This window comes from Limanda limanda, chromosome 8 (genome assembly GCF_963576545.1).
Source record: "Limanda limanda chromosome 8, fLimLim1.1, whole genome shotgun sequence".
In the NCBI taxonomy this organism is placed as follows: domain Eukaryota; kingdom Metazoa; phylum Chordata; class Actinopteri; order Pleuronectiformes; family Pleuronectidae; genus Limanda; species Limanda limanda.
Window position 1 is genome coordinate 8,123,851 of NC_083643.1, and position 24,836 is coordinate 8,148,686.

General features: G+C 43.0%; 1 protein-coding gene across 1 annotated transcript in view; it reads right to left on the bottom strand.

Moving 5' to 3' along the window:
* The window catches only part of LOC133009516 (neural-cadherin-like), a 95,893-nt gene that overhangs the window by 55,052 nt on the left and 16,005 nt on the right, over nucleotides 1-24,836 (bottom strand). The window contains exons 2-6 of the mRNA XM_061077035.1: nucleotides 9,836-10,033; nucleotides 6,759-6,984; nucleotides 4,663-4,867; nucleotides 3,424-3,535; nucleotides 1,189-1,438 (exon numbers count right to left, since the gene is read on the bottom strand). Coding sequence (XP_060933018.1) covers nucleotides 1,189-1,438; nucleotides 3,424-3,535; nucleotides 4,663-4,867; nucleotides 6,759-6,984; nucleotides 9,836-10,033 — 991 coding nt within the window. The remainder of the gene's footprint in view (nucleotides 1-1,188; nucleotides 1,439-3,423; nucleotides 3,536-4,662; nucleotides 4,868-6,758; nucleotides 6,985-9,835; nucleotides 10,034-24,836) is intronic.

Consider the following 24,836-nt stretch of genomic DNA (forward strand, 5'->3'; position numbering starts at 1 on the left):
CGACTCTGCCCTGGTGAGCAAGGCTCCTCCAATATAATGAAATGTGATGAGCTGGTGGATCAGGGATGAAGAAGCAGAGCCAGCAGGAGGAACCACTTTTCTAAATTTGTTATTTTGGGGACAATGTTAGATATTTTAAGCTGAACTCAGGCCACGGGTAAAGCTCAGATTTTAGCTTTTTAAGATTCGTACAACAGCAAAACAGGTGCAGCTTGGTCGTTTTGCATTTTGTTTAAATAATCTTACAGCTTTACTTTGTTATCTAAACTCCATAAACACATACACACACTGAATTCTTTCTCTTACTGCTTATTGATTTGCTCGTAGCATGTCTTGGCTTGTGTAGTCCTCAATAAGCAGGTTTTATAATCAATAACTGCATAAACTCCACATATTGGGGATTTTATCTCAAGGGCAGAATGTTTTAAACATGAATTTAGAACTCAACATGGTTCCAGAGGAAAAATCACATTCTTTTTCTGAATAGTGATCTGGATTATTAGTTATAATATTTTAACCATCCAATGCAGACTTATATATGCTGCTGCATATATAAGTCTGCAGTGTTTGTATGATTTAAACTGCATTTTATGAACAAAGTGTTTTAATCACTTTGTCAAGGAAAGGTACTACACTACCAATAATCCTCAGGTGTAATAGTGATTGCTGTGATTGGTGGAGCGTCCTGTTACCATGGATATATTTACCACAACCGCATAAAATCATGTTGACCATGATTTCTCTTTCCAAAGGGTTCAAACTCACTACAACAAGGTTCAATTTAAGAAGAAGCACTGTAAGTTGTTGGAAAAGGTCATTCGCAATGGCTTATGGGAAACGTAGTTCCTCACTAAAAAACTATGTACACAATCTTGTAATCTAGCTTTTTGCCGTTTTCCAATATTTATCCAATCAAATGTTTAATGGTCACAATTCATCTCGTAGCTGGTTGACGTGGTTCGAACCCTTTTTATAAAGACCTTCTGTAATGAATTGCAAATGTACCTCCTGTACTAGAACTATTCTAAAAGTGGGCGTTCAATGTTATACTCTATCCTATTAAACCGTTGTTTGTTCCAGATTACAAAGTAAAACAAACAGAAAATGCACAATCTACAAAGTATAAAAGGGAAAACCCGTAGAAAGAATAGGTGGATATTTTGCCAGTATAAGAAAGAGGATGCTCACACAGTCTGGGAGAATTCCGGAGCCTCATCGTTGACGTTGGCCATCCTCACGCGGACTGTGGCGGTGCCGGAATGGGGCTCAGCTCCGTTGTCCACGGCCATCACCACAAACTCGTAGAGATGGTTGGGCCTCTCGTAGTCCAGCCGGCCCGCGGGGAAAACGGTCCCATGGGGCGAGATGCTGAAGTCCGGGCTCAGGGTGTAATATGTGAGCTCAGCGTTCAACCCCGAGTCACAGTCCGTGGCCAGCACTGGCGGGAGGGAAGACATCACACGAGCACCATCAATTAACAGCTAATCGAAACGGGCTGATTAGGTGGCGTCAGCTGATGAGAATGTTGACATCTGTGTCGATCATTATCTCTTCATGGCCTTTCTAAACATCTCATAGATCATAAGCGCTGACAGCTACAATTACTTGTGCACAATTTGCAGCGTGCCCCTCCAGGAGTGATTACCGCCATTTGCAGGAAGTTGCTAAAAGACGGTTAAAACGGAACGAACGGGCTGTATTTTATCACAACGATGTGGGGAGACGTTTTTATTCTCGTGTAATAACAGAGATAAAATATATATAGATCTGTTTTTGATATGTAATGAGATTTTTTTTCTAAGGCTGCTGCGGTAAACATCGAGACCAGGGGTCGCAAAGCTAATTTAAGTTTCCTGTTATGTGAATTTTACTTAAATCCTTTGTTCCTCTCTAGCTCATAACACTTGCATATTCTTTTGATGTGTTTATTTCCTCTGTGTCAAGCATCAGCAGCCGCATCTCCGTGTTTCTGTCTCTATATCACATATTAAAGCTCAAGACTGGCAATTTACTGTACTCGCTTTGTACGGTCTGTATAATGTGACTGACTCGTTAAATGATAAAGAACTGAGAGAAGTCAATTTCTCCTAAACCTCCCTGTTACTGCTGCTTCCGGGCTTATCTCTTCTGAACCATCAGCCTCAGTGGGTGTAAGTTAAAGCGATGGCCTCATTGTAGAGTGTTCATCTGTGTCTTCGGCCCGATAGAAGCCGGGGTGATGGGATAATGGAGATCTCGCTCCCTCTGTGCCTCAAAACATTTCATTATTTAGAAGCACAGTCCGCAAGATGAACATTTGTGTTTCTCCCTGACTTGTCAGGAAATTAATGTGAGGGAATTAAAAAGTCATACGTGTGCATGGTGCATCACCTTCATCTAACTTGGTCACAGTGACGATAACCTTCCTTCACTCTCTCTCTACGTTTTCCTTCCCTATCGATTTATCTTTTCCTCGGTGCCCTGGTTTGTATTATACCACCGTTCCCTGCTGTGGCACCAGTGCCTGCAGCTCCGGGCTGTGTATTCGAAGGTTTTCAGACTGTTCCAATTTTTTTCCTCAGCCAGAATTCACAAGAAACAATCGCCCGAGCCTGAGATCTCCCATGAATCAACTGTGGTAGCACATGAGGGGCAGAAGTCCCACAGGCACGGGTGTTTGATGGAAAACTACAACACTGTTCGAGGTGTAAGAATACTCGTGAATAATGGGGCCGTTTTCGTCTTAAATGTGCGTCTTTAAGGGTATTTCTGCCCTGAGCCGGCATTGATTTGTGGGTAACGTATAACGTAGAGAGAGGAGAAGAAAAAAAAAACGTAAAATCCTGCTGAGGTCCTTCTCTATCTCAGGCTGCTGCTAAATATTGCAATCTCCACGGTACGATATCTTATATCTTAACACATCTGACACTCGTGGTGCAGGGAGAAGTGTAATTCTTGTTCAACGCAGGAAATGGGAAGAAGTGATCTTTTTACAGGAACATAGGTTATCGCACATTATGGAGATTTGCACAGAGAATTTTAACAAGTTCAACAGTGTGATGCCGCTAAATACCCAACATTGATAATCATAATGTAACCCCATGCCATAATAGATCAATTCCATATGTACGTGTCATTACTCATGCAGAAGAAAAACAAATCGAACCAAATGTGTTTCGCGTCTTTGTAGCAGCGTATTAACTCGAGTATAATTAGGATTATATGATCACAGATGGAAAAGATCTCTCAGTTTCTTTGGGAACGTTGAAGTAAAAGTGTTATGAGTCCATATGCTGAAACAGTGACTCGTGGTCTGAACTGCATCTTTCTCCCCCAAATACATCTGTTGTTTTCTTGTCTCAGAAGCGAAGTCTTGGATAGTTTCTCTCTGCGACTCAAAGAGAAACAGATGGATGTGAAAATGCGGGGTCAGAGGAGGCTCACCCTGCAGCAGGGACGTTGCCGTGGTTACAGTCTCAGGGACTCCATCCACGCTGTAGATGGATTGGAGGAACTCCGGGACACAATCATTCTCGTCCGTTATCAACACCTGAACCTGATTAGTGCCAGTGTGACGAGGAGGGGAGAGGGAGTGGAAGAGGAAGAGGAAGAGGAAGAGGAGGACACAGACACAATCAGAGTGGAAGAATGCAAAATTAGGCTCCTCTTCCATAACCCACGGATCCAGGAGACAATCATATACAAAATGTTCCAATGTACAGGAATCTGACCCCCGAAACTTAATCCAAATTGCATTTCATAGTTTCTCAAGCTGCCAGATCAACAGAATCCTTTATCTTCCACTTCATGATCTCCCCTGAGTCAAAAATAGAAATGTTCCGAGCATGTGTGTGCCTCACTGTGTGTTTTTGACAAAGGCCCTTAGCCGCTCTCCGCCCTACAAGCTCCCTGTCATCGCTGTGTGTAAAGTGTGAAGTGACAGCTGAGTAATAGTCCTGAAATAGCTGGGATAGGTTTTCCCAGTCGCCATCGCAGAGTCCACATCATGTGGTTGAGCAGAGGGAGATTTCGCCTGCTCAGTCTGTGGCGGCAAGCTGAGCGGCTGACACGAGAATTGGGTGAAAAAAGAAAATCTCAGAATTAATAATTGAAATGATACCGAATTCATGAATAGTTTATCTCGAGGTGTTAGTCTGTGAATGAAGTGTTCGGATTTGGAGCTTTCGCACACCGGTGTGTGTTTAACACAGTTCATCTCCAAAAAAAAAACCGCTTTGGGAGACACGGGCAGGAAGCAAGAAGGAGAAAAAGAAGAGCAGAAACCATTTGGTCCCCCCCCGCTCCATTTGTTAACCTTTCAGAACCATTCAGCCATGCCGTTCAAACTCGGCTGTCGGTCCTTTGTGGTTATCACCGAGAGGTGTTGTGTCAGGAGGTCAGAGCTGAGACCAGATCATTGCTGTTAATGCACCTTCTGTCTGCACGTCACATTCAGGTGGAACCAGGGTCTGTCTGAGAGCTTTGTGGAAGTCCAGTGGGAAGAGCGAGCACAACACAGCTTGTCTTTGAAATTTCTCTTTCAATAAGATCAGACGCTTGTGCAGCAGATGCGATGATAAAACATCACAGTTTGACCTCAGCTTACGGGTTTAGTGGAGCTCACTGCTCGAACACTCCTACGACTCCGGCTCTCTGGCCCTATCCCTCTCTCTCTAAACTGACCTCTGTGGCCGTGCTGAGGCTGCCCGGCTCCTCGCTGGCTCGCACCATCAGCAGGTAGCGGCGCTGGTCACTCTCGTAGTCCAGCGCCCTGGTCAGGCTGATCTCCCCCGTCTCCTGCCGGATGCTGAACAGACTGCTGGGATTGATCAGCAGGCTGTAGCCGATTGGCTGCTTCTGGAAAGAGATGGCGAGCACCACCAGGAAGCTGCGGAAACAAAGAGAGTGTGATTTTCAAAAACAAAACGAAAAGCCGTCCTTGCCGTTCGATTCCAATTGCGCACATGGTGAATTAAAATCGAAATCCTCTTTTCCTACATCAGCACTGCGCTGTAATGAAATCAATTACTATATGGCCCATTGACTACGTCCCATGAACACATTCAATCAGTACTTGTCAGTTCTGTGCAGTAATGTGATACTGTTATGCAGATATCAATGTTTGTTTTCGGGTCTGTGTTCTGTAATGGTGTGTGACGATGACATGTCAATTTGTGCTCGAGTGCGCTGGTGTGACCAAATGAATATTCATCAACTTACAGTCGACCTTAACAGGTAGAGTGTGGAGATCCGAACCGAGACGAGTGTGTATCTACCCCCAGTTATTTAATATATGTAGATGTGAAACTCCTTGTGTGAGCGATATGACTTCATGTTTGCATTCACCCTGGAGTTTGGCACTTTCCAGATATGAATAAAATGACAATACCTTTGTGTTTTACTCTGCTTTTTCATGCGTGTGTGTGTGTGTCCACAAAATAACTCAACAACACATGAACTGATTTTCAACAAACTAGAAGGGGTTATTATTTGGGAGAGAATCTCGAGATGATTCTCTTTTGGAGCTGATCAGTCAAAGCTCCAGATCCTAGTCAACAAAAATATTAACACCTTTTCCAACCTGTCTCTGTAAATAACAGGACCAGAGGGACAATGTGAAGCTTAAATTGATCGGAAAGTGATTTCCCATCTTATGTGATAAGTGACCTGCATCATGCGTATTTAAAAAATTCCATTTTAATAGGCAAACTTGTATCGATCCAACATTATTTATGATCATTACTATGAAGTCGGAAAAATGACCAAAGGCCAGCAGCCCTTTTAAATTCAACCGAGCCAAATCAGATTTCACACACTCTTCGATACTAACACCTTCATTTTATCAAGATTCAAACGTAATGACTTAAGACACGGTACAGAAGTATCTACTACTGCTGAAGCAAGTTTGTTTGAGACTGGGAACGAGTTGGAGTTTACACACACACAAACACACACACACACACACACACACACACACACACACACACACCCCTGACTGCAGTGTGCAGTGCTGGGACTTCCTGTGTCCTCCTCCACTCTCCTGCTGACCTGCACTCACTTTAACTAATAAACAGCACCAACACTCAACACAAGTAATTAGAACACAACATAATGTGCGCGTTCAGTACAACACCAGACGTGGGGCGCACAACCAGGACTCAGTGTTAAAGTGACCTGAGGAACCAGACTCATGATCAGACACCATCAATTAATATCTAAATACAAGATCGTCAGTTTGTCATCTAAATCATATCCATCCCAATAGAAAAAAAAGGCACAAATGAATGTGAACTTCATTTTCTTCTCTGTGAACTAAACTTTGAACTTCTTCAACACCGATCACATCTTTCCACCAGGTTTTGTAGTGTCAGTCCAGCATCTTTTGTGTTGTGCTAATCAATAGACAAACAAACAAACGCTGATGGAAATATCACCTCTTCGTCCAGGGTAATTACAGCTTATTTGGATAAATCAATAATTTGAAATCATATGGTATAAATCAATTAATCACAACACCGTTATAAAATGGCGTTCTGACAACATTGCCTGCATGTGCAGGGCAGGTATTACTCGTGCAATATTTTTCTTTAATTCTTTTTCATGGCATATTCTGACTCTGTAGTTGTACAAGGCTTTTCACGTGTCCCTGACCTAAACCATGTGACTGGGAGCCAGCATGCAAAACACCACAACCCTGAAACTGAAGCAAAGCTAAATGGAATCCAGCCACTAGTCATTTCCTCCCTGCTTGTGTATGTGCGAGCGGATGCGGTACTCACGGCTGTCCTTCAGGTGTGTTCTCCGGTATGGAGATGGCGTAGCTAATATTGGTAAATTGCGGTGCTCGGGCTCCTGCCATCACGGAGAGCATGGCGGGGGCACTGCGGCTGCCCGGGCCGTCAAGGGCCACCACGCTTAACAAGTACTCCCTGTCCCTCTGGAGCAGCGTCCCCGTGGTCACCACCTGGCCGGTGTTCTTGTCCACCGCAAAGCAGCCGTCACCACCTGCAGGGAAATACAATATTATTCTCTCGGACTGGATCCAAACCAATCTAATAGTGCTGACTGGAATAACAACTCAGAAATGTTACCCACATGGTAATTTGAAATAGTCTGCCTAAGGTTTGCTGAGTTAAGGGAACACAACACACTTTTTTCTAAAATACGCAGTAATTCATATTCATCGTAATGCAGCATTTCTCTGAAATTTATTTATTTATGAAAACAGTATCAGTGATCTGGACATGAAAATAAACACACAAATCCGAGGTTGGTTTAATTAAAATCTTTGTGCCACAGGGAATTGACTTTGATTTTAGGGCATGTGTTTTTAATAATTAAAGATTATTAAAGACATGATCAATATTCACATCCTCCCAATGGATTTAGATTTTTAAAGCAGCTTCATTAAGACGACTCTTTAATTGCTGTTTTGCATTTTGACATTCAGCTTTAACTTTAACCTGAATTTAGATTTTGCACTTATTCATTTCACAGAAGCTTTCGTCCACAGAAACTCACAAATTGGGTAAAATCTGAGCTGCAATACATTTCAGAAAATAAGCGACTCAACACAGGTTGGTGACATGAATACTTTCTTACATATTAAGACTATTTCGTTTACTTCACTTAGAAAAACCTTGTTGCCATAAATTGTTACTATAAAATTACGATTCTTCTTTATCATTATCAACCCAACAAAAAGGAAAACAGTTGGAAACCTCTTTATAATCTTTGGCTCTTATTTTATCAATATACTTAATCTATTCATCTTTGATTTGAACTGACTGAACCGGCTGATCTCTCCGGGAGTTTAAGTTTGGTGAGTTTGAGCTGAAGGTGGTTGTTCTTGTTCTGCACATTAAGAACATTAAGCCCATAAACAGCTGAAGGACTCTCTGAGAATGTTTGAGAGTCACGAAAATAAGCATCATAAATATCAGCCTGTCATTATATTTAAACACATGCTAAAATCATTTACTCTGGTGAATACACAACACCTATTTGTTACACTACCGGTTGAATGTATCAGTGTTAATAGCAGATTTAACTTTTTGAATATTTGGTACCTACACTGCCTATTCATGTTTGGTAGCTTCTTTCCATAATAACTATCGTCACAATGTCATGTTTTCAAAAGCATGAGGCTGAGCGAGACTTAAACAAAACAGGATCCTACTCAGAGAGACATTGCTCCAAACCCTGCAGGTTACCTTCGAAGAACAAGATTAGTCCCTGACTATATTTTCCATTTATGAAAACACCACAACCATTAATTTTTAAATCCTTCTCTCAAAAACCTCGCTTCGTTGTCTGTGGTAAAAGGTAATAGTCCAGTTTCTAAAGTAACCGTTGTGATTAAGCTGTAAACTGAATACTGTTGCTATATGAATCTTTCTGTACCTGCAAGACTGAAGCACCTTTACTCAAGATGATGTATTTTTAGATCAAGGATTTTCTTCTTTTACTCAAAGGTACCCTGTAGCATTTGAGACCATGAGTAGCACTATGGAACAGGGCCCTTTGTGAGCAGGCCCTGCATTTCCTTTTGTACTGTGTTTGCACAAAACAATGCAGGTGCATGAATTCAGAGAAAGTGGGCCATTGAAAGTGCTGATTGATAGCTGGTGACAGTCATGTGCAAATATTTGTAGCAATGCATCAAAAAGGGCTGCGAGAAGAATACGACTTTAGTGAAGGTGGATGTAAACAATGCATTTTTTAATAATTAAAAATTGGGCTTTGCAAATGTTTAATGAGGAAGACGTCCAGAACACACAAACTGCATTACTGTGACAACCCGTTGTCTTATTTACAGGAAAAGCTCACAGCTTTAGAGAGAAGATCTAAATAACATTTCCAGAACTGCTAAATACTAAAAATGGGGTCAAGCAGGCTGACCTCACTCGTCAGAAAGCCAAGCTATTCTCATCCTCTTGAGATCTTGAAAGTTAAGCACAGGATAAGAGGGTTATTTAACACATGTGGAGTCTTTAAATATGGTCTAGACAACTTTTGGTGAAGTACTTAGCTTGTACAAGCTTTTAGCAGCAAACCTCATGCTTACATGAGTTCTTAGCATGGTCATGCAGACCACGGGTACCTCGTGGTAATCGTGGTTTAACTCACATCAGGGTGCTGTGTGACGGACTAATGCGAGTCAGACGGGCAGTCGGCAGGGTTTTGTAAAGCCCCACTGGCAAGATTAGCGCATCCCCCCATCTTTGACATGCCAACAAACCTCTATCCCCTCAACCACCAGGGGGTATACTACCCTGGCTGACTTCCAAAAGCCCACTGTGCATGCGTTTTGTGCGTGCGGGCGTGTGTTTGCCTGACTCTGTGTGTGTGTATGAAATAGAGAGAAGGAGACAGATAGACAAGAGTGCATGATAAGTGCATAAACAAACGTGTGACGGCCTCTGGCTGTGTGTGTGTGCTTGCGTAAGTGTGTGTGTGTGTTTGGGTGTGTTTGGGTGGTTGTGTGTGTGCAAGAGAGTAAAGCAACTCAGACACAGCGGCAGAGAGAGACAGGGTGAAAGGGAAGCAGTGAAACTAATGGACACCTAAATAGTGTATGGATGCATGAATGAATGTGTGAATGCCTGTGGCTGTCTGTGCGACTCAGCTGGTGTCTGACAAGTTGGATTTATTTCCCAGGTTGTATGGACTGTCAACCTATTTTAACAACAACACAACCTATTTTAATACAACTTTCTACTCATGCGTCTTGTGTGTGTGTGTGTGTGTGTGTGTGTGTGTGTGTGTGTGTGTGTGTGTGTGTGTGTGTGTGTGTGTGCGTGTGTGTGTGTGTGTGTGTGTGTGTGTGTGTGTGTGTGTGTGCGTGCGTGCTTACCATCCGACAGGAAGTATTCCACCTCTCCACTGCTGCCCTCATCCCCGTCCTGGGCCTGGAGCTGGTAGACGAACGTCCCAGCAGAGGCCTCGGGGGAGACTACAGCCAAGTAAGGGTACGGCTTCATATTCCACACAGGGACGTTGTCATTGACATCAATGATCTTCAGCTTCACCTTGTTCAGGTACCAATCCGGGCCTGGGGGATAGAGCAGAGATAGTGACGGAGCTGCGGTTACTGAAAGTGACAGCTGTCATGTAACTGTGTGTGGAGCGGCGAGACAAGCAGCCAGGGGAATCGAAAACAGCGTAAAGCAGCGAGTCAACTGAGGGTACAGGTACGTGAGATATACATCGACTGTGGTTGATGGCAAAACATAATTCTACAGGATCAGAATAAACCACATTCATAGTCGGATGGTGTTGGACCAGGACCGAGGCGGCAGCCCATGATGGATCCTAATAAGCGGCAGTGGACAATGACTGTGGACTAAAGTGGCCTCTGATCTTGATGGTGGATCATGATCTTGCTGGTTGCTGACCATAGACTATGATTGCAGCAGGACTGCTTGACATATAGTATTGAAGTTATCCTTCAAAATGTTTACCCTCATCAATGCTGCTAAAAAACTTTAATCCCGATGATGTTTTCCTACACTTGACATCTATTGCACTTCTGTCCGTCCTGGGAGAGGATCCCTCACATGTGGCTCTCTGAGGTTTCTACATATTTTTACCTGTTAACAGGGTTTTTTTGTAGTTTTTCCTAACTCTTGCTGAGGGTTTAGGACAGAGGATGTCACACCATGTTAAAGCCCTATGAGACAAATTGTGATTTGTGAATATGGGCTATACAAATACAATTTGATTGATTGATTGATACTTGTATGTACAATGTGGAACTGATGCCAGGAAATTCGGTTCAGCTCAAAGTTTTGGCCAAAGCCAATTATCACACTATCTGTAATGGCAGTGTACCCACTATCTTTCCACTTCCTTTTGCTTCACCACAGCTGCCTGGCTTGTGAGAACACTGTGGGTGGATGTCAGGAAAGCTGCTAGGGCCCATGGTGGAGGTTAGTGAACGTAACGCCAACCAGCCACTCTCCATCACGGCTCCCATCCAGGACACCAGACTCCCAGGTTCCCATGGGAGGAAGCCTCAGTCGCAGTCTCATCCACCAAGTCTGTGTGTAAGCTACCTTGATCCACCCGCAGGGGCCTTGGGATGACGCCTCGTGGCTGCATGCATTTTGTCACCTGCACACTGGCTCATTGGAGAAAAATAAGAAGATTCCAGGAATCCAATTACCAACTCACTCACCCTGAGCTGGGGCAGACAGCAAGAGCGCACAGCAGCTCTCAAGGAGAAGGGATGTACAACTGCATTGCAGTCTATATGACAAGAGAGCAGCGTGCCGCTCGCTGGATCTGATAGCAGCGGATGGTTATCCACATTAAATACCACGACACGACCTGGAAACTGTGCACAGAGAACTTCTTACACTGTCACAGGCCTGATCTAGGACACTTTTTGTGTAAAATCTATTCCTGCAAAGTGGAGCAAGTCACCGAATTGTGAGCTAAGAAACTATTTCCCGCAAAATATTGGCTGTGATCCTATGTGAGCGTGGCATGAAGGAATGTCAGAGGAGCTGCCAACCAGTTCAGTAGGCTGCGATCCACAGAGGCCATCTGCCTCACCCCCGAGAGGGTGAACCCCCCTGCCAGGACAAACACACACACACACACTAACACACACAGTCCCTGATATGAACACAAACACAACGGTTTGACATACTGGCAAGTCGTCTTGTCACACCCAGACACATGTTTGCACACTTGACAGAGCTGACATTAGCATGTCTCTTTCTGTCTTCCTGTCTCTCTCTCACGCTCTCAGACATAAACAACCACCCACGCACTCCGAGGCACAGAGGTGAGTTACCTCAGGGCTAAAAGTAACTATGGATTCCAAATCCCATTATGTAAAAGGTCTCCTGTGTGTGACCGCAGGCTTTAAATGGACTTTTTAATCCAAGACAAAAGCAGCGGGAGTTTGCGATGCATCCTCTCACTTCCTGAGGGCTGACGCAACAGATGTGCTGTGGCTGCACAAAACAGTTCTACCTTGCTGCCTTCCCTAATATTCTGTAACCTAATGTCTCTCCAAAGTCAATTATAATATGATAAGAGAAAACTTTATGTTGGTAATGATCGGTGCATGCACACAGGAAATGGTATAAAGTCTCCAAACAGTCTGAATTGATATCATAAATCTTCCCCTGCACCTACATGTTTGCTCGAGTGAGTTGAAAAGCAGAAAAACAGATGGTGAGATCACCATTCCTCTCTCTTTTTTAACTGGCTTACAGTTAAGATGCATTTTGATGGGAAATACAATGTGTTGCACACCAGGCTAGCTCCAGAGAGTGTTCACCACCGAAACACAATAGCTATAAAGTGTGTGACAGCTCTTAAAAGGATTGTTAGAGGGATAATAACAGAGGCAGGAAGAAGCTAGAGGAGAGAATTAATCTCGCTCTCTGCTCAGGCTTTAAAGTTGCTCTGCGGAGGGAGAAGTTCTGACTCGGATCTGACGCCGCTTGGTTTTGGATAAATGGCCACAGCATCGTGGGGCCACAGAAACCAATCAATGTTCAGATGCTATCTCCTAATATGTCAACAGCGGCAGTTTGTGCAATTTAAGCCCGATCATCCTGCCCCGTAAGACGGAACAATCCTTTGGTGATGAATAATGAGAAAGGATAAAGATTGTATTGCAAAGTGGAAGGGTTTAAAAGGCACTTAATCAAAAGGAAATCAGAGCTGCAGCACTTAACATGTACTTTACAGTCAAATCTTTTGCTGTGAGCAGCGTGAGATGCATTCCTTGCCTCCTGCTTGTTGGTGTCTCTCCCAGCCACGTCTCTGTGGTAATGGTGGTGATGATTTTACAAGGCTCCATCTAATTAGCTTGTTACAGAGAGACTAATCAGAGCCAAGGCAGATAATTAGAGCCTATCAGCTTTGGAATGATAATGAAGAATGTACTTTTCTGAGTGTGAGGGTGCATATGTGTGTGTGTATGTGTGTGTGTATGCGAGGTGAGAGGCCGATGATGTGCATGGGCGAGCGAGATTTGCAAGCCCCGTGTGCTGAGGCTGCAAACGTGTGGGACTTCTCTCTGATCCGGCGAGTCAGGTGGAGAGTGGCGCTGAGCGATGACCCCCAAGTCTCAAACCGACACAAACAGCCTCACCTCACTGAGAGAAAACGATGCGATCGTATAAAGTCGGAGGGTCGCAGGCTCCACTGGATTTTTTCAAAGTCAAATATGCTCTCTGCTTTCTCAGTGTGATGAAAAGCTGCTTCATACTGTGTAGCTACAATCCCATAAGGATAAGAGCATCTGCAGGGGAGGGGGGACTAACTGTATTAATGTATCACACAAAGGTGGGTGACAGGGGTGCAGAGAACGGGTGCACGGCCACGGCTTAGTGACTCGAGCAGCGTGGTGCGTTCACATGTGTGAGCGTCTGTTCTCTAACACTGCAAGGCATTCTGTTGATGTTTCCCGCTGTTAATCCTCTCCTTGGGTAGTTTCTATATAAAGCTGCTAAGTGGCTTGGCCGTATGAAGAAAAGAGAAAAAAAAAGAAAAGTTGTCTCAAGTGCTTCTGTGCACATATACGCTGCTGCCCACAGTACAAGGACACTGAGTGTGTGTGGGAAGGAGATGAGAGGGAACCGAGTGAAGGAGAGAGGCACAGATACAGAAACACAAATATCTACAGAGGGAGCGAGAGAGCGACGTAGAGGAGGGAGAGGCAGGCAGCGTGGAGGAAGAAGAAGCATTGTGCGATGCTTAGCAGCAAATGTTAAAAAAAAACACACGAGAGGAACAACAGCACCGGGGAAGCACAACAAACAGCGTGGCACAACAACAACACACACAGGGAGTATCCAGGTTTGCGAGCGTACAGTAGCAGAGCACACACGCCACGAGGGGGAAAAAAAATTAAGGTAGAACATGTGTTTTAATTAATAACACAGGGCTTCTCTTATGGATCCCTTGTTCCTCCTACATCCAGTGAGGTAGGAAATTAAGAAACAAATATTTCTGTGTGTAATTAAACAAATTGCGTCGACAAGCATAAACGCCAATGGCCCGTGCGAGACATGGATTTCAGGGGTGCTTTTTTTAAACCGCCGAGTGAATGGAAAGTGAAAGTCAGCTCAGTGGGGGGGCAATAAGCTACATTAACCAAATGTTTGCAGAGTTAAGGAGGCTCAAGTCTGAGCCGCCCACCCCTCCACCTCCGTGCTTAGAGCCGAGCACGGAGCCTGTCAGCAGGAGATCAACACGCTAAAAGCACAGGGGGGAAAGAAATCTATTAACTCATTTGATCCCAGGCCCTCACACCCTTCACCCTCCACCCTCCACCCTCCAACCTTCCACCCTCCAACCTCCACCCTGCTGCGGCTCAGAATGGCTGACACAGTAATTGTGTAAACACACGTGCCGGGCATTTCCATCCCCAGAACAATTACAAAAGGGGAAAAGCATCTGCAATTAATTCACTGGTTTTATTCTGAATCTGCACGTCTGCAGAAAACACACACAAAGGTGTTCGATAACGTGTCCCACATTGTGTCTTCTGGCAACTCTCTGCCTTCAGATTACTGAGGACGTCCCTATTCGCTCCCATTTCAGCAGCCCCTTCAGCTATATCCGGTTATAAACGTTAATATCTTAAAAATGGAACAACTATTTTCAGAGTTGCCTGCAAGATACAAGAAATTTCCAGCTCTCCGCCCCCAAAAAAGGAATTGTATACATAAATATTCTGTGTGTAGTTAATTTCTTGTCCGGCAGTGCCATTCGCTTCAATCCAAACCCGGCTCACAGAACTAATGACTCATCCACTGTTGTACGGCAGCGAGATACAAATGGAAAAGAAAAATACAGGTGCAGTGCACGGAGATAAAACGCATGTACAGATAAACGTGCACAGCTAGCGAAGCCTATAGTTAGCTACAGGGAAGCAGAGAAACAACAAAGGTCCGCTCAGCAGCAGCAATTATCCTCCTGGTGCATCTGACACCTTGACTCTATACTTTACTCCAAGTATTTATAGTATCATGTGTGTTTCTGTTCAATGCAAGAATCATCTCAAGATGGATTGATGGATTTCTCCTTCCCACTAAGACCTCCATCAGCTACAACCTTCCTGGGTTCTTCTTCTTCTTCTTCTTCTTCTTCTTCTTCTTCTTCTTCTTCTTCTTCTTCTTCTTCTTCTTCTTCTTCTTCTTCTTCTTATTCTTCTTCTTCTTCTTCTTCTTCTTCTTCTTCTTCTTCTTCTTCTTCTTCTTCTTCTTCTTCTTCTTCTTCTTCTCACTGGGGGAGAACCAGTCTCTGGTTTTAAAATTTTAGGGCTGGTGTATGATGTGTGCGTGTATATAATGGTTTTATCCCTTTGTCCTTTCCAAAAATTTTGAGTAATTAAGAGCTATTTGACAATGTGTCTTAAATAGAGTTATTTGAAAGTCAAAAGTCTTCTTCTTCTTCTTCTTCTTCTTCTTCTTCTTCTTCTTCTTCTTCTTCTTCTTCTTCTTCTTGCAGGTCTGCCTAAGGAATGACACAACTCATTCAATCCCTTTTGTTTTGTTGCTTTGAGAAGAGAAGAATGTGGCCTATTCACTCGTATAGAAGGAGGATTTAGGCGGAAGCGAGTGCTGAGCGGAGATACACTGGTACTGTAAAGCCCTCGGGGGGGGAAAGTAAATAAATTATAATTTTGTTCACAATATTTTGAATTCCATTTAAAGCGAGCATGGCCAATGATGACACCACTTGCTCGTTAAGTCGAAAGTAAGCAAGTCAAACTTAATCTTTGCATTTAGTGGCAGGGGAATTCTGACTCTGTGTGCTAAGCTCTGAGTTCCCTCCTCTGTCTCTGGATTGGACGAGACCTTTTCAACAGCAGTCATCTCGGCTCTGTTTCCACCTGGCATTTGCACATGGATTACTCGAGAGGATTGTGAAGACACACTGTCGTCTGCACCTGTGCCCGTCACGCATCTCCAAAGTGTGTCCCGTCAAACACTGCTCACGTGTTGATATTTCCAATGTCACTTCGGCTAAAACAACAAACTGGTGCGCTGTCGCCTCACAACAAGGATCTGGGTTCGGCTGGGGAGTGTGTGGGGAGTTTTGTGTGTTCTCCTCGTGTCTGTGTGGGTTTTCTCCGGCTTCCTTACAGACTACAGACGTGCAGGCAGAGGTTAATAGGTGACACTTAATTGCCCGTAGGTGTGAATGGTCATTTGTCTCTATATGTTAGCGCTGCAGTACACTGGCAACCCGTGTACCCTGCCTCTTGCCCACTGTCAGCTGGAATCGGTCCCACCCACCCCCCCATCCCCCATGACCCATAGAGGATAAGCGGTTTCGATAATGGATGGATAATGGACTTCTGCTAAAAGGTCTAAGAGCTTGTTATTATGACAGACGACCGTCGGATTTGTATCACAAGCGTACAGAAAGCGAAACAGAACAAATATATGTGGGGGTCAATTCCAACTGTTGAGATTAATTTGCATCGAGCAAAAGAACAAATTGCAAAAGGATGAATGTTGGAAAAGGTTGGCCAGCACCAATAACGTACACATTGTGTGATGTGACAAATGTACAGGTGATAACAAACTGTTGAGATTCACAAGATAACACAATTGGTGACAAGCAAAAGTGGAAAAATGAAAAAGAAAGAATGTAGCTTTTGTCAGAACTGTGCCATCTCCCAATACCCTGTATCCACCCAGTTGAAGAGGACATTTCTAAAGCCATGGGAGTGTTTGTGAGTGTTTTCAGGAGGTGTGTGCGATGCCATGATCCAAACCAAAGTGGATCGCCGAGACAAAATGTCGTCTACGCCTGTGTCTATCATGCATCTCCAAAGTGTCCCGTCGAACAGTTGTGTTCCACATTTCACTATTCCTTATATATATGTCACTTCTACTGTAGGGTCTAAAGTTGGTTACTGTGTCAGACAACTGCCACATCGGTTTTGCGATGGCGAGCTATGAAAGCAGAGAAGACAATGCAATTTGCGACGAGCGAAAAAGCAAAAGACGTGTAGCTTTGTCCACAGCTTCGACATTAACATGAGGCCTCTGAAATCCACAGTAGAAAACTCTGACCATTTCAAACAAAGTGCACATTTAAGCCAAACCATGTTGTTGCTGTTTCCATTTGGTGCCTATACCAACCAGCATGGGTTCCAAAGTTGTTTTGAACAGGTGAAGCAACTGTGCATTTCTGTTGTCAGGGGGGGTGTGTTGCTCTACAGATACTACAAAGCCAATTCACACGTCTGCCCGAGGGACAGATAACCTGCAGGAGATCTTGGACGGCTTTGAAGAGAGATGTGATCTCCCTCAGTGCTGTGGATCAGTGGATGGATCCAATATCCCAATTACTCTTCGCAATAATGCACAACGTCTATTACAGCCGCTCAGGGAGCTGCTCAATTATTTTGCAAGCTGTTGTGGATCATCTCTCTTGGTGAGTGATATAAGTCTGGTACCCGCACAACCCAAATCCCCCGGCTGACTTGCCAAAGCAGGAAAAGCACAAGGGTAAATAATAGCCTTATTGGTGGCTCTGTTCCATTAAGTGCACCATGGCGGTGAGTAAGCAAGCACAAAGCCAGAGCCTTGAAACTGGCTCACCTACATGGAAAGCTGCCATCGCCAATTTTTTTTTTTTTGGTTCCATTTCCACTTTCCCACTGTGACGAGTCAAAATGTGTCTGCTGTAAGAATATAATAAAGAAAAGGGTATATTGTGATTTGACTAATCCAGCGTTTGCATTGAAAAAAATGAAATAAAGACACGCATGAGGACAAGCGGCCGTTGCTGCTACACGCTGAAGCAACATGCTGACCAGAACTCGAGTGGATGTGAACTGACAGAAGAGAGCAGGATGAAAAAAAACAAAAACCCATCCATGACGGTAACGTTAGTCATTTAAAAATATGACTCAACAAATCCCTGCTGGCCATAATGACGAGGATACAAATTTGTTCAGCTGAGGTCACAGAGGTGTCACGTCATGTAGCTGAGAAAATACCTTTTTTCCTTCGCTGGTGTTGAGCAGTTTCAGGATTTTGCTCAGTAACACGGTCAGAACTGTTGTTTCTCTGTCTCTCTGCCAACGACTGGTAAACTGAAAACACATTACCGGCTGTAAAACTCCTGTAGATCAAGTGGTTTGACGTGGGGGCAATGGGACCCTGGGGGGTTGAGGTAATTACTGTATGATGAATAGACTCAATAATAAAAGTTGAATTCATGTATTTTACAGCTTCGTATTTGAAATTAGCCATTTGAATCATGGAATATTGGGCCAATCTTCCTGTATTTAGATATTTTCTATTCTTTCCTCTGGCCTTTCTTCTCTGTCCTCACCTGCCACTCTCTGAGCTCCGCATCCCCCCCCCCTTGTCTATGGACATGAACAAACAATAATTATATGAATTACTATAGACTTGTTATTTTCCGGTGACAGTCTGCCTGCCTCCAGTCGCTCGTTCAACAATAGAAACTGCACCTGTGGAAATGTGACTCACTCCAACTTGGCTGCTCCCTTGTGGCAAGTGAGGCCCTGGCTGTGTGTGAGTGAAATGTCAGCATGTAACCGCAGCCACAAAGAAGTGCATGTCACCCGTGGTAGCTGTGTGCTTTGTGAGTCGGCGTTGTGAAGTGTGTGGAGAGGTTCAGGTTGTGTGGTAGTTACTGAAAACCATGTTTGGGAGAAAGCCGCTCGTGGTGCACGTCACCTCTGACAAGAAGGTCATTTTTTTCGGTGGCTTTTGTTTGTTGGTCTCTTGGTTTGCAGGATTCCACAAAAACGATAATAAACTTGGTATATCTGACATGTCCATCACTGACAAATTTAAAAGAAGACTTTATCAGACACTTGCTTTTTGTGCTAGAAAGTGTATTCTTTTGAATTGGATCACAGATAAAGCTCCATCGAAGGCACAGTGGCAAAGGGTTGTATTTGAATATGTTGTGTTGGACCATTTGACATGTAAACGTCACAGCAATGATGATGCCTTTCGTAAAACATGGGAACCCTTTCTGTCATATGTTGGTCTGAATGTTTCCACCATTCTCACAAGATAGTTTGTATCATAGCTCAGAATGCTCTGCCTCAAAAGAGGCACTCTGTTTTACCATTTAATTGATTTACTTTTATTTCTGTATACTTTTATTTTACTTATCTGTTTTAAATTTTTTCTTACTTGTATAGGACGTGACCCCTGAATCTTCCGCCTGTATGGATTTGAATATGTGTGTGAGCCAAATGTTTGTCTTGTTTTTGTTTTGTTTTGTGTTGTATTACCTGTTGGAAAACTAATAAACATATATGTTAAAAAAAAAAAAAAAACGATAATGAACTTGGCGGAGGGATGTGAGTGTGGGCTGAAAATGTTCCAACAGACGCAAAAAAGTTAAGGTTGATGTGCAGCCCCTCTGGGAAGTTTCAGGAAAATGTTTGGACTTCAGTGCATATGTGAAAGCAGCTTTACAGACAACAGTACATCACATACTGGCCATAGTGGGTCTGAAATATTCCCTCAGGGACACGTAGCTCAGTCAAGCAGCTTCCTTGTTGCACAATCTGCTCGATTGACGCCTCAAATGACCCATGAATCGTACCTGTCGGCCATTTAACACCTGCTATTGATTTATTGTCCACGTTAACTGGTGAGAGTCACAACTTCCTACGGAGATATGCTGTCTACTTCACCAAGCCTGAAAAAAATGATAAAAACCTTTGCCATGCGCACTTTTGCACATAGTAGGCTTTACAATACACGTACCAGATATATGCCACTGTTCATGTGGAAGCATCACTCCCCTAAACGAACGCAGTCAGACTTCTGTGTGGATCTCTAAGCTTCCATGATGCAACCCCAACTCATTTCTTGCTAAAGACCAGATTTTTAAAGGGGGAGGTGGTGGATGTTCTCTCTGCTGAGCCGTGGATCATCATCTGAGAACAGCTGAAAAAGCTCATCACGGAAGCTGCTTGTTTTCTAATTTGCTTTCAGTAGTTGCTGCAGTGCGAATGCTATTTATTTCGGAGGAAACAACACGAGGCTCTGCAATCATCGGATGATTTATTTGAACCGTGTCGGGTGTTTGGTCAACATGACACACGTGTGAAGCAAGTTTCGGGCACTTGATTAATGTCTTCATTATAGAACAGCCATGCATGTTTGTTTTTCACTCTTGTGTTAGATAGAGCTGTGTTGGAGAACCACCTGTTGAGTCTGTTATTGCTCTGCGTGAGCTTTGCTTTTGACATAAACAATGAAAGGCCCCAGTCGAACCGTGGTTAATCCATTAGCGTTTATTCAGGGATTGTGTATTTCATGTTAAATGGATTGTCCTCGCTCAAATACTGCCTGGTTTCTGCAATTCCAAAAGAAATGCATTTGGTAATGTGGCGACAACCTATTTCCCATTTGTTTGGACAGGATTTGATCTGTGACATTCGGATGCTCTTAATCCACCTTAGCAGATAAATCATTGTCATGGCAACAGGATCATCGAAGTGCTCAACATCAGAAACATTTAAATAATGTTTAAATCCTGTAATTCATAGCTGTTAATCACCGCTTATATATCACCATGTAGGACGGATTACAAATACCGTGGCATTACATTATTTCTTTTAGTTGCTAATGGTTTATTTTGTCTAAACGGACAAGGTTTGGCATGGAGGAAATATGTTAGAGTTCTGAATTTTAATGGTTTTGATGAATCTGTGCCCGTAAACATCTGAAATTTGTTCCAACACGCTTACATGTAAACAAAGACCACCAGTTACCATGATCACCGATTGAACTGGAACACCAGTGTGACACATAAGTGAACCCTGCTTGGAACCGATCCATATAATTGCAGACCTCTGAGCAGTTACTGCTGTTTAGAGAAATGAGGAAAATTGATCATCACATCTCTTGTGTCGAGCTACAATGACAGCGAGGGTCAGTGAAAGGTTTTCAATCAATTTAACAGTTGTGTGTTGTGGACATACACATTTAGAATGTAAAGGTCTATTTGAGCACCTGGACTCAGCCTGGGACAAATGAAAAACTGTGCTCACACTTGATGCAGCAAAGATACTGAAAAACAAATAATGAGGTTTAAAAGTTACTGTTACACCAAACTCTTCTTCACTTGTTAGGGATGATTTGGGTTTTTCTGCATTTTCCTTTAATCTTTCAAGTCATGATGAGCACTGAAGGAATCCTGAAATAACAGCAACCACAACATGTCGGAGATTTTTATCGTGAAGCTGCTTTACTCAGGTTTGATGTGTTGTTATTTCCGAGGCTGTTTGTTTTGGAGTGGTGGACGTCGGTTGTTGTTTTTATCTCTCAAAGTCAACAAGCTCTGTGGATGTTTATAATGAAAGTGTTTAAATGTTACACTCAAGGTTAAAAGTTGGCAAAAATAATAAACAGACTTGATGTTTGTCACCATCTTTACTTTAAAAGAATTTAATAAAACATAACTAGAGTGGCACTCAGGAGAGTGCCTTCCTTCGCTGAGGCGCATCAGGCCCCTTAGGAAACCACTTCTAAATTCACAAGATCTTCATTTTTATTTGGATCTGCACCAAATTGCACAAATCTAAAATACCAGCCTCTGAAACATGCCTGGTTTTTCCATGATTACTTTCTGAGAAATCAAGGGAGATGTCAAAACTACTCGATTTGTCCAAACGTATGTGATGTACTGGGTTCTTCCCGGACCCATAACGCATCCTTCCATTAAGTTGTGTGGAAATCCTTCAGGTAGATTTTGCAAATCAAACAACCAAAAAAAGGACGTAACCACTTTGGTAATATAAGAAGTCAGCCTCATTTGTTCTCAGTTGAACATTTTTTCTTGATGTCAAAATATCATGAAATAGTCTTAAACATTAACAGCCTGATGATTTAGAGGCCAATGATTTAAAACTACCTTGAACACTATAAAACATCCTTCCTCTGCCTCCTTATGTCCTTCATAGACAACACCGTTTTTATTGATTTTTGTCTTTGGCTCTAAATTATCAATACGAGGCTTGTAAAAAAAAGACTGTAAGCCTACGACGGCAGTAACAGTTTCTCACAAACACTTGAGCGCTGACCTGCTTCCATGGGAATCACACTTCAAACCTTCACGTTAGCTCCCAAACAAAGGCCCGTTGATCAAACCCACACTTTAAACACATTTCACTTTACACACATCACAGTAACTCTCATCTCACTGACTTGAATTGATTCTAGCTCCCTTCACTTCCTTGACTTTTGTCTTTCTTTTCTTCCTTTTTTTTACTTTGGTTGAATCATCCTACGTTTGTCTTGGCCACAGCTTTATTCAAACATTTAAAAGCAAAGGTCTGACTGACAGAATCTTCTATCTGATCAAACTAATAAAAATTACATACATATAAATATATGTATAATAACTGCATATATTCAGTTATTGCACCCTGCTGGGATTGTGTGTAGTCCTCAGTCCAACGGAGCAAATATTGAGGTTTATTTTTCTAACTCTATTCGAATTATGAGGTTGAATGTAGATGGAAGAACAAAGCTTTGTCCGACCGGCCATGGAAGCTCACAAAGGTCTTTCAAAACACGACCACTTATAAAATCCGGTTTACACAAGTAATACAAACAGCACCTTATAGAAATCTGTGTTCATTGGTTTTTTATACGCTAATGAAAACCACTTTGAAGACCATCTAATTACATTTAACTACTCTCAATTGTAGGTACTGGGATAACAACAAGATGGGCAAATTAAAGCTGTATCTCTTGTGCTTGTAGTGGAAGAAGCCAAAAGCAAATACTACTGTAAAATGTAAATAAATTCAAAGTAAAATGTCTTGTAAAAGCACCTTGTAGTTGAGCAAAGTACCTACGTAAATGTACTTTGTTTCTTCGCACCATGCAGAGCAGTGAAGTGCAAGAGTTATTTCAGGCATCCTGCTCTTCCAAATTAATGCTGAATGAAATTATCCCACTCGACTCATCAGCACAAACAATACAAGTGTGTCCCTTTGGAAGAGGAGTAAAAAAAGGGAACGGTTGTACACCTCCGCAGTGTGGCTATGATGTAACACTTTCAAAAGTGTAAAGGAAATCACAACAAACTGTGAGGGAACAAACAGTCATAAAGGGAAAGCTGGGCTTCAATATTATAAATGATGAAGGGCACATGTTGACTTTGGTTTTTCATGACCACCAACTTATCTCTTCAAATAGTTAACGGCAGCTATGAATGGAAAAAGTGTGATATCGTGAGTAACTGTAAAAAACCTTGTGAAACGTTTCTATCGCCGCTGACGTGCAGCAGACTTCAATAACTTCACAAAGCATCAAGCTACAGTCAAGTTCATCTTAAGTTCCCCTGGAAACATATTTGCACGTGTGTTCTTATAGAAAAGAGTTGCGCAAGTGCACGTTTGTGAATAAATCAAAATTATATTATTAATATGTAGCTTAGCCTTACACTGCATTAGCTGTGAAAGACAATGTAAGCCAAGCGATCCTAGATTACACATTATTGTTATTTTCCTCTGCATGGGCAGCAAGAATTCCTTATTTCTCCAGATATTGATTTACTGTTTCAAGATGAACGAACATCCCTTTTCCATCATGTCTCACACAACAGAGGAGATCAACCAACACATTAGTCCACTCACCAGTATAGCAAATGCTAAACACAGGGTAGAAGACAACAGGACCCAGTGCTTCCACCACATCAGTATTAGCACTGCAGAACGACAAGGGCAGTAACCGGACTGGTGAATGCAACGTAATTAGGATTTCAGTTTTGTCTGGAAAGAAGATGTTGCTGATTGCATTTCATAAGGAAGATGGCCTAAACGTTTTTGAGGCCCTGATTGAAAGTGAATTATCTGCTGCAGGTCTTCTGTAAGATTACAGATGATTGGGAGGAACAGGCGATCCTAAGTGAGGCTGTAAACAAACAATCTGTTGTGTAAGAACAAGAGCGTGAGGCCTGGGAATTGATTGGACGGTAAACAAGTGAGTTAAATGAACATCTGGCCACAGCAGCTTTCTTCTCAGCTCTATAAATACCTATAAATTCCTCCTTGGTGATTTTGATGGGCAGGTAGAGGATTTTCTAGGTGAAACATTTGAAAAAAGTAAATTACAGTGAGTCCAGATGAGTGATAGCGTGTGGGATTCCTTGCATCTTCTCAAATGGAACCGGAGAGAGAAATAACTGTACAGACAGGTATTTGGTTACATTTGCATAAGCCCTACATCAGTAGTCAAGTATTGCATCTTCTCAACTATCAGTGATATCACACATAATTAGATCTGGCGGTGAAGTATGCTTTTTTGTTCTCAAACATTGCGCTGAAACAATGCTGCTGCTATCCAAACAGAACATAATATGCACTCAAGCAGATGCTAGTGGAGTCTATGGGCACACTCACCCGTCCTCACACCCACCAGCACCACCACTCTCTGAATGACACGGATGTGCGACGGCACACGTGCACGGTTCACGGCAGAGACTGGTCTTTGGAAAAAGGTGGAAACAGAGTTGATCTAAATGATCCTGACAGATGGAATATTTCAGTGGTAAGGGGATCTGAGGAGGAGACGTTTATAGTAAACTATGTTTGGCCTCTCCCTGCCCTGTTCCTCCACCTCGCTCTGGGCTTTCATTTTCTGCTCGGAGCGAAAAGAACGAGGTGTGTGCGCCTTGATGACTCGTGAACACCGCGTGTGTGTGTGTGTGCATGTATTTGCTTGGCAGTGTTTGAGTATTGAAGCTTTTGGGCGTTATGTCTTGTTTGTGCATCCATGTGTGTTAGCGGGCTTCGACGTGGGTGAAACTGTATGGATTGTGCAGGTATGGATTTAAAGTCTGCACTGCGCTGTGCTGTG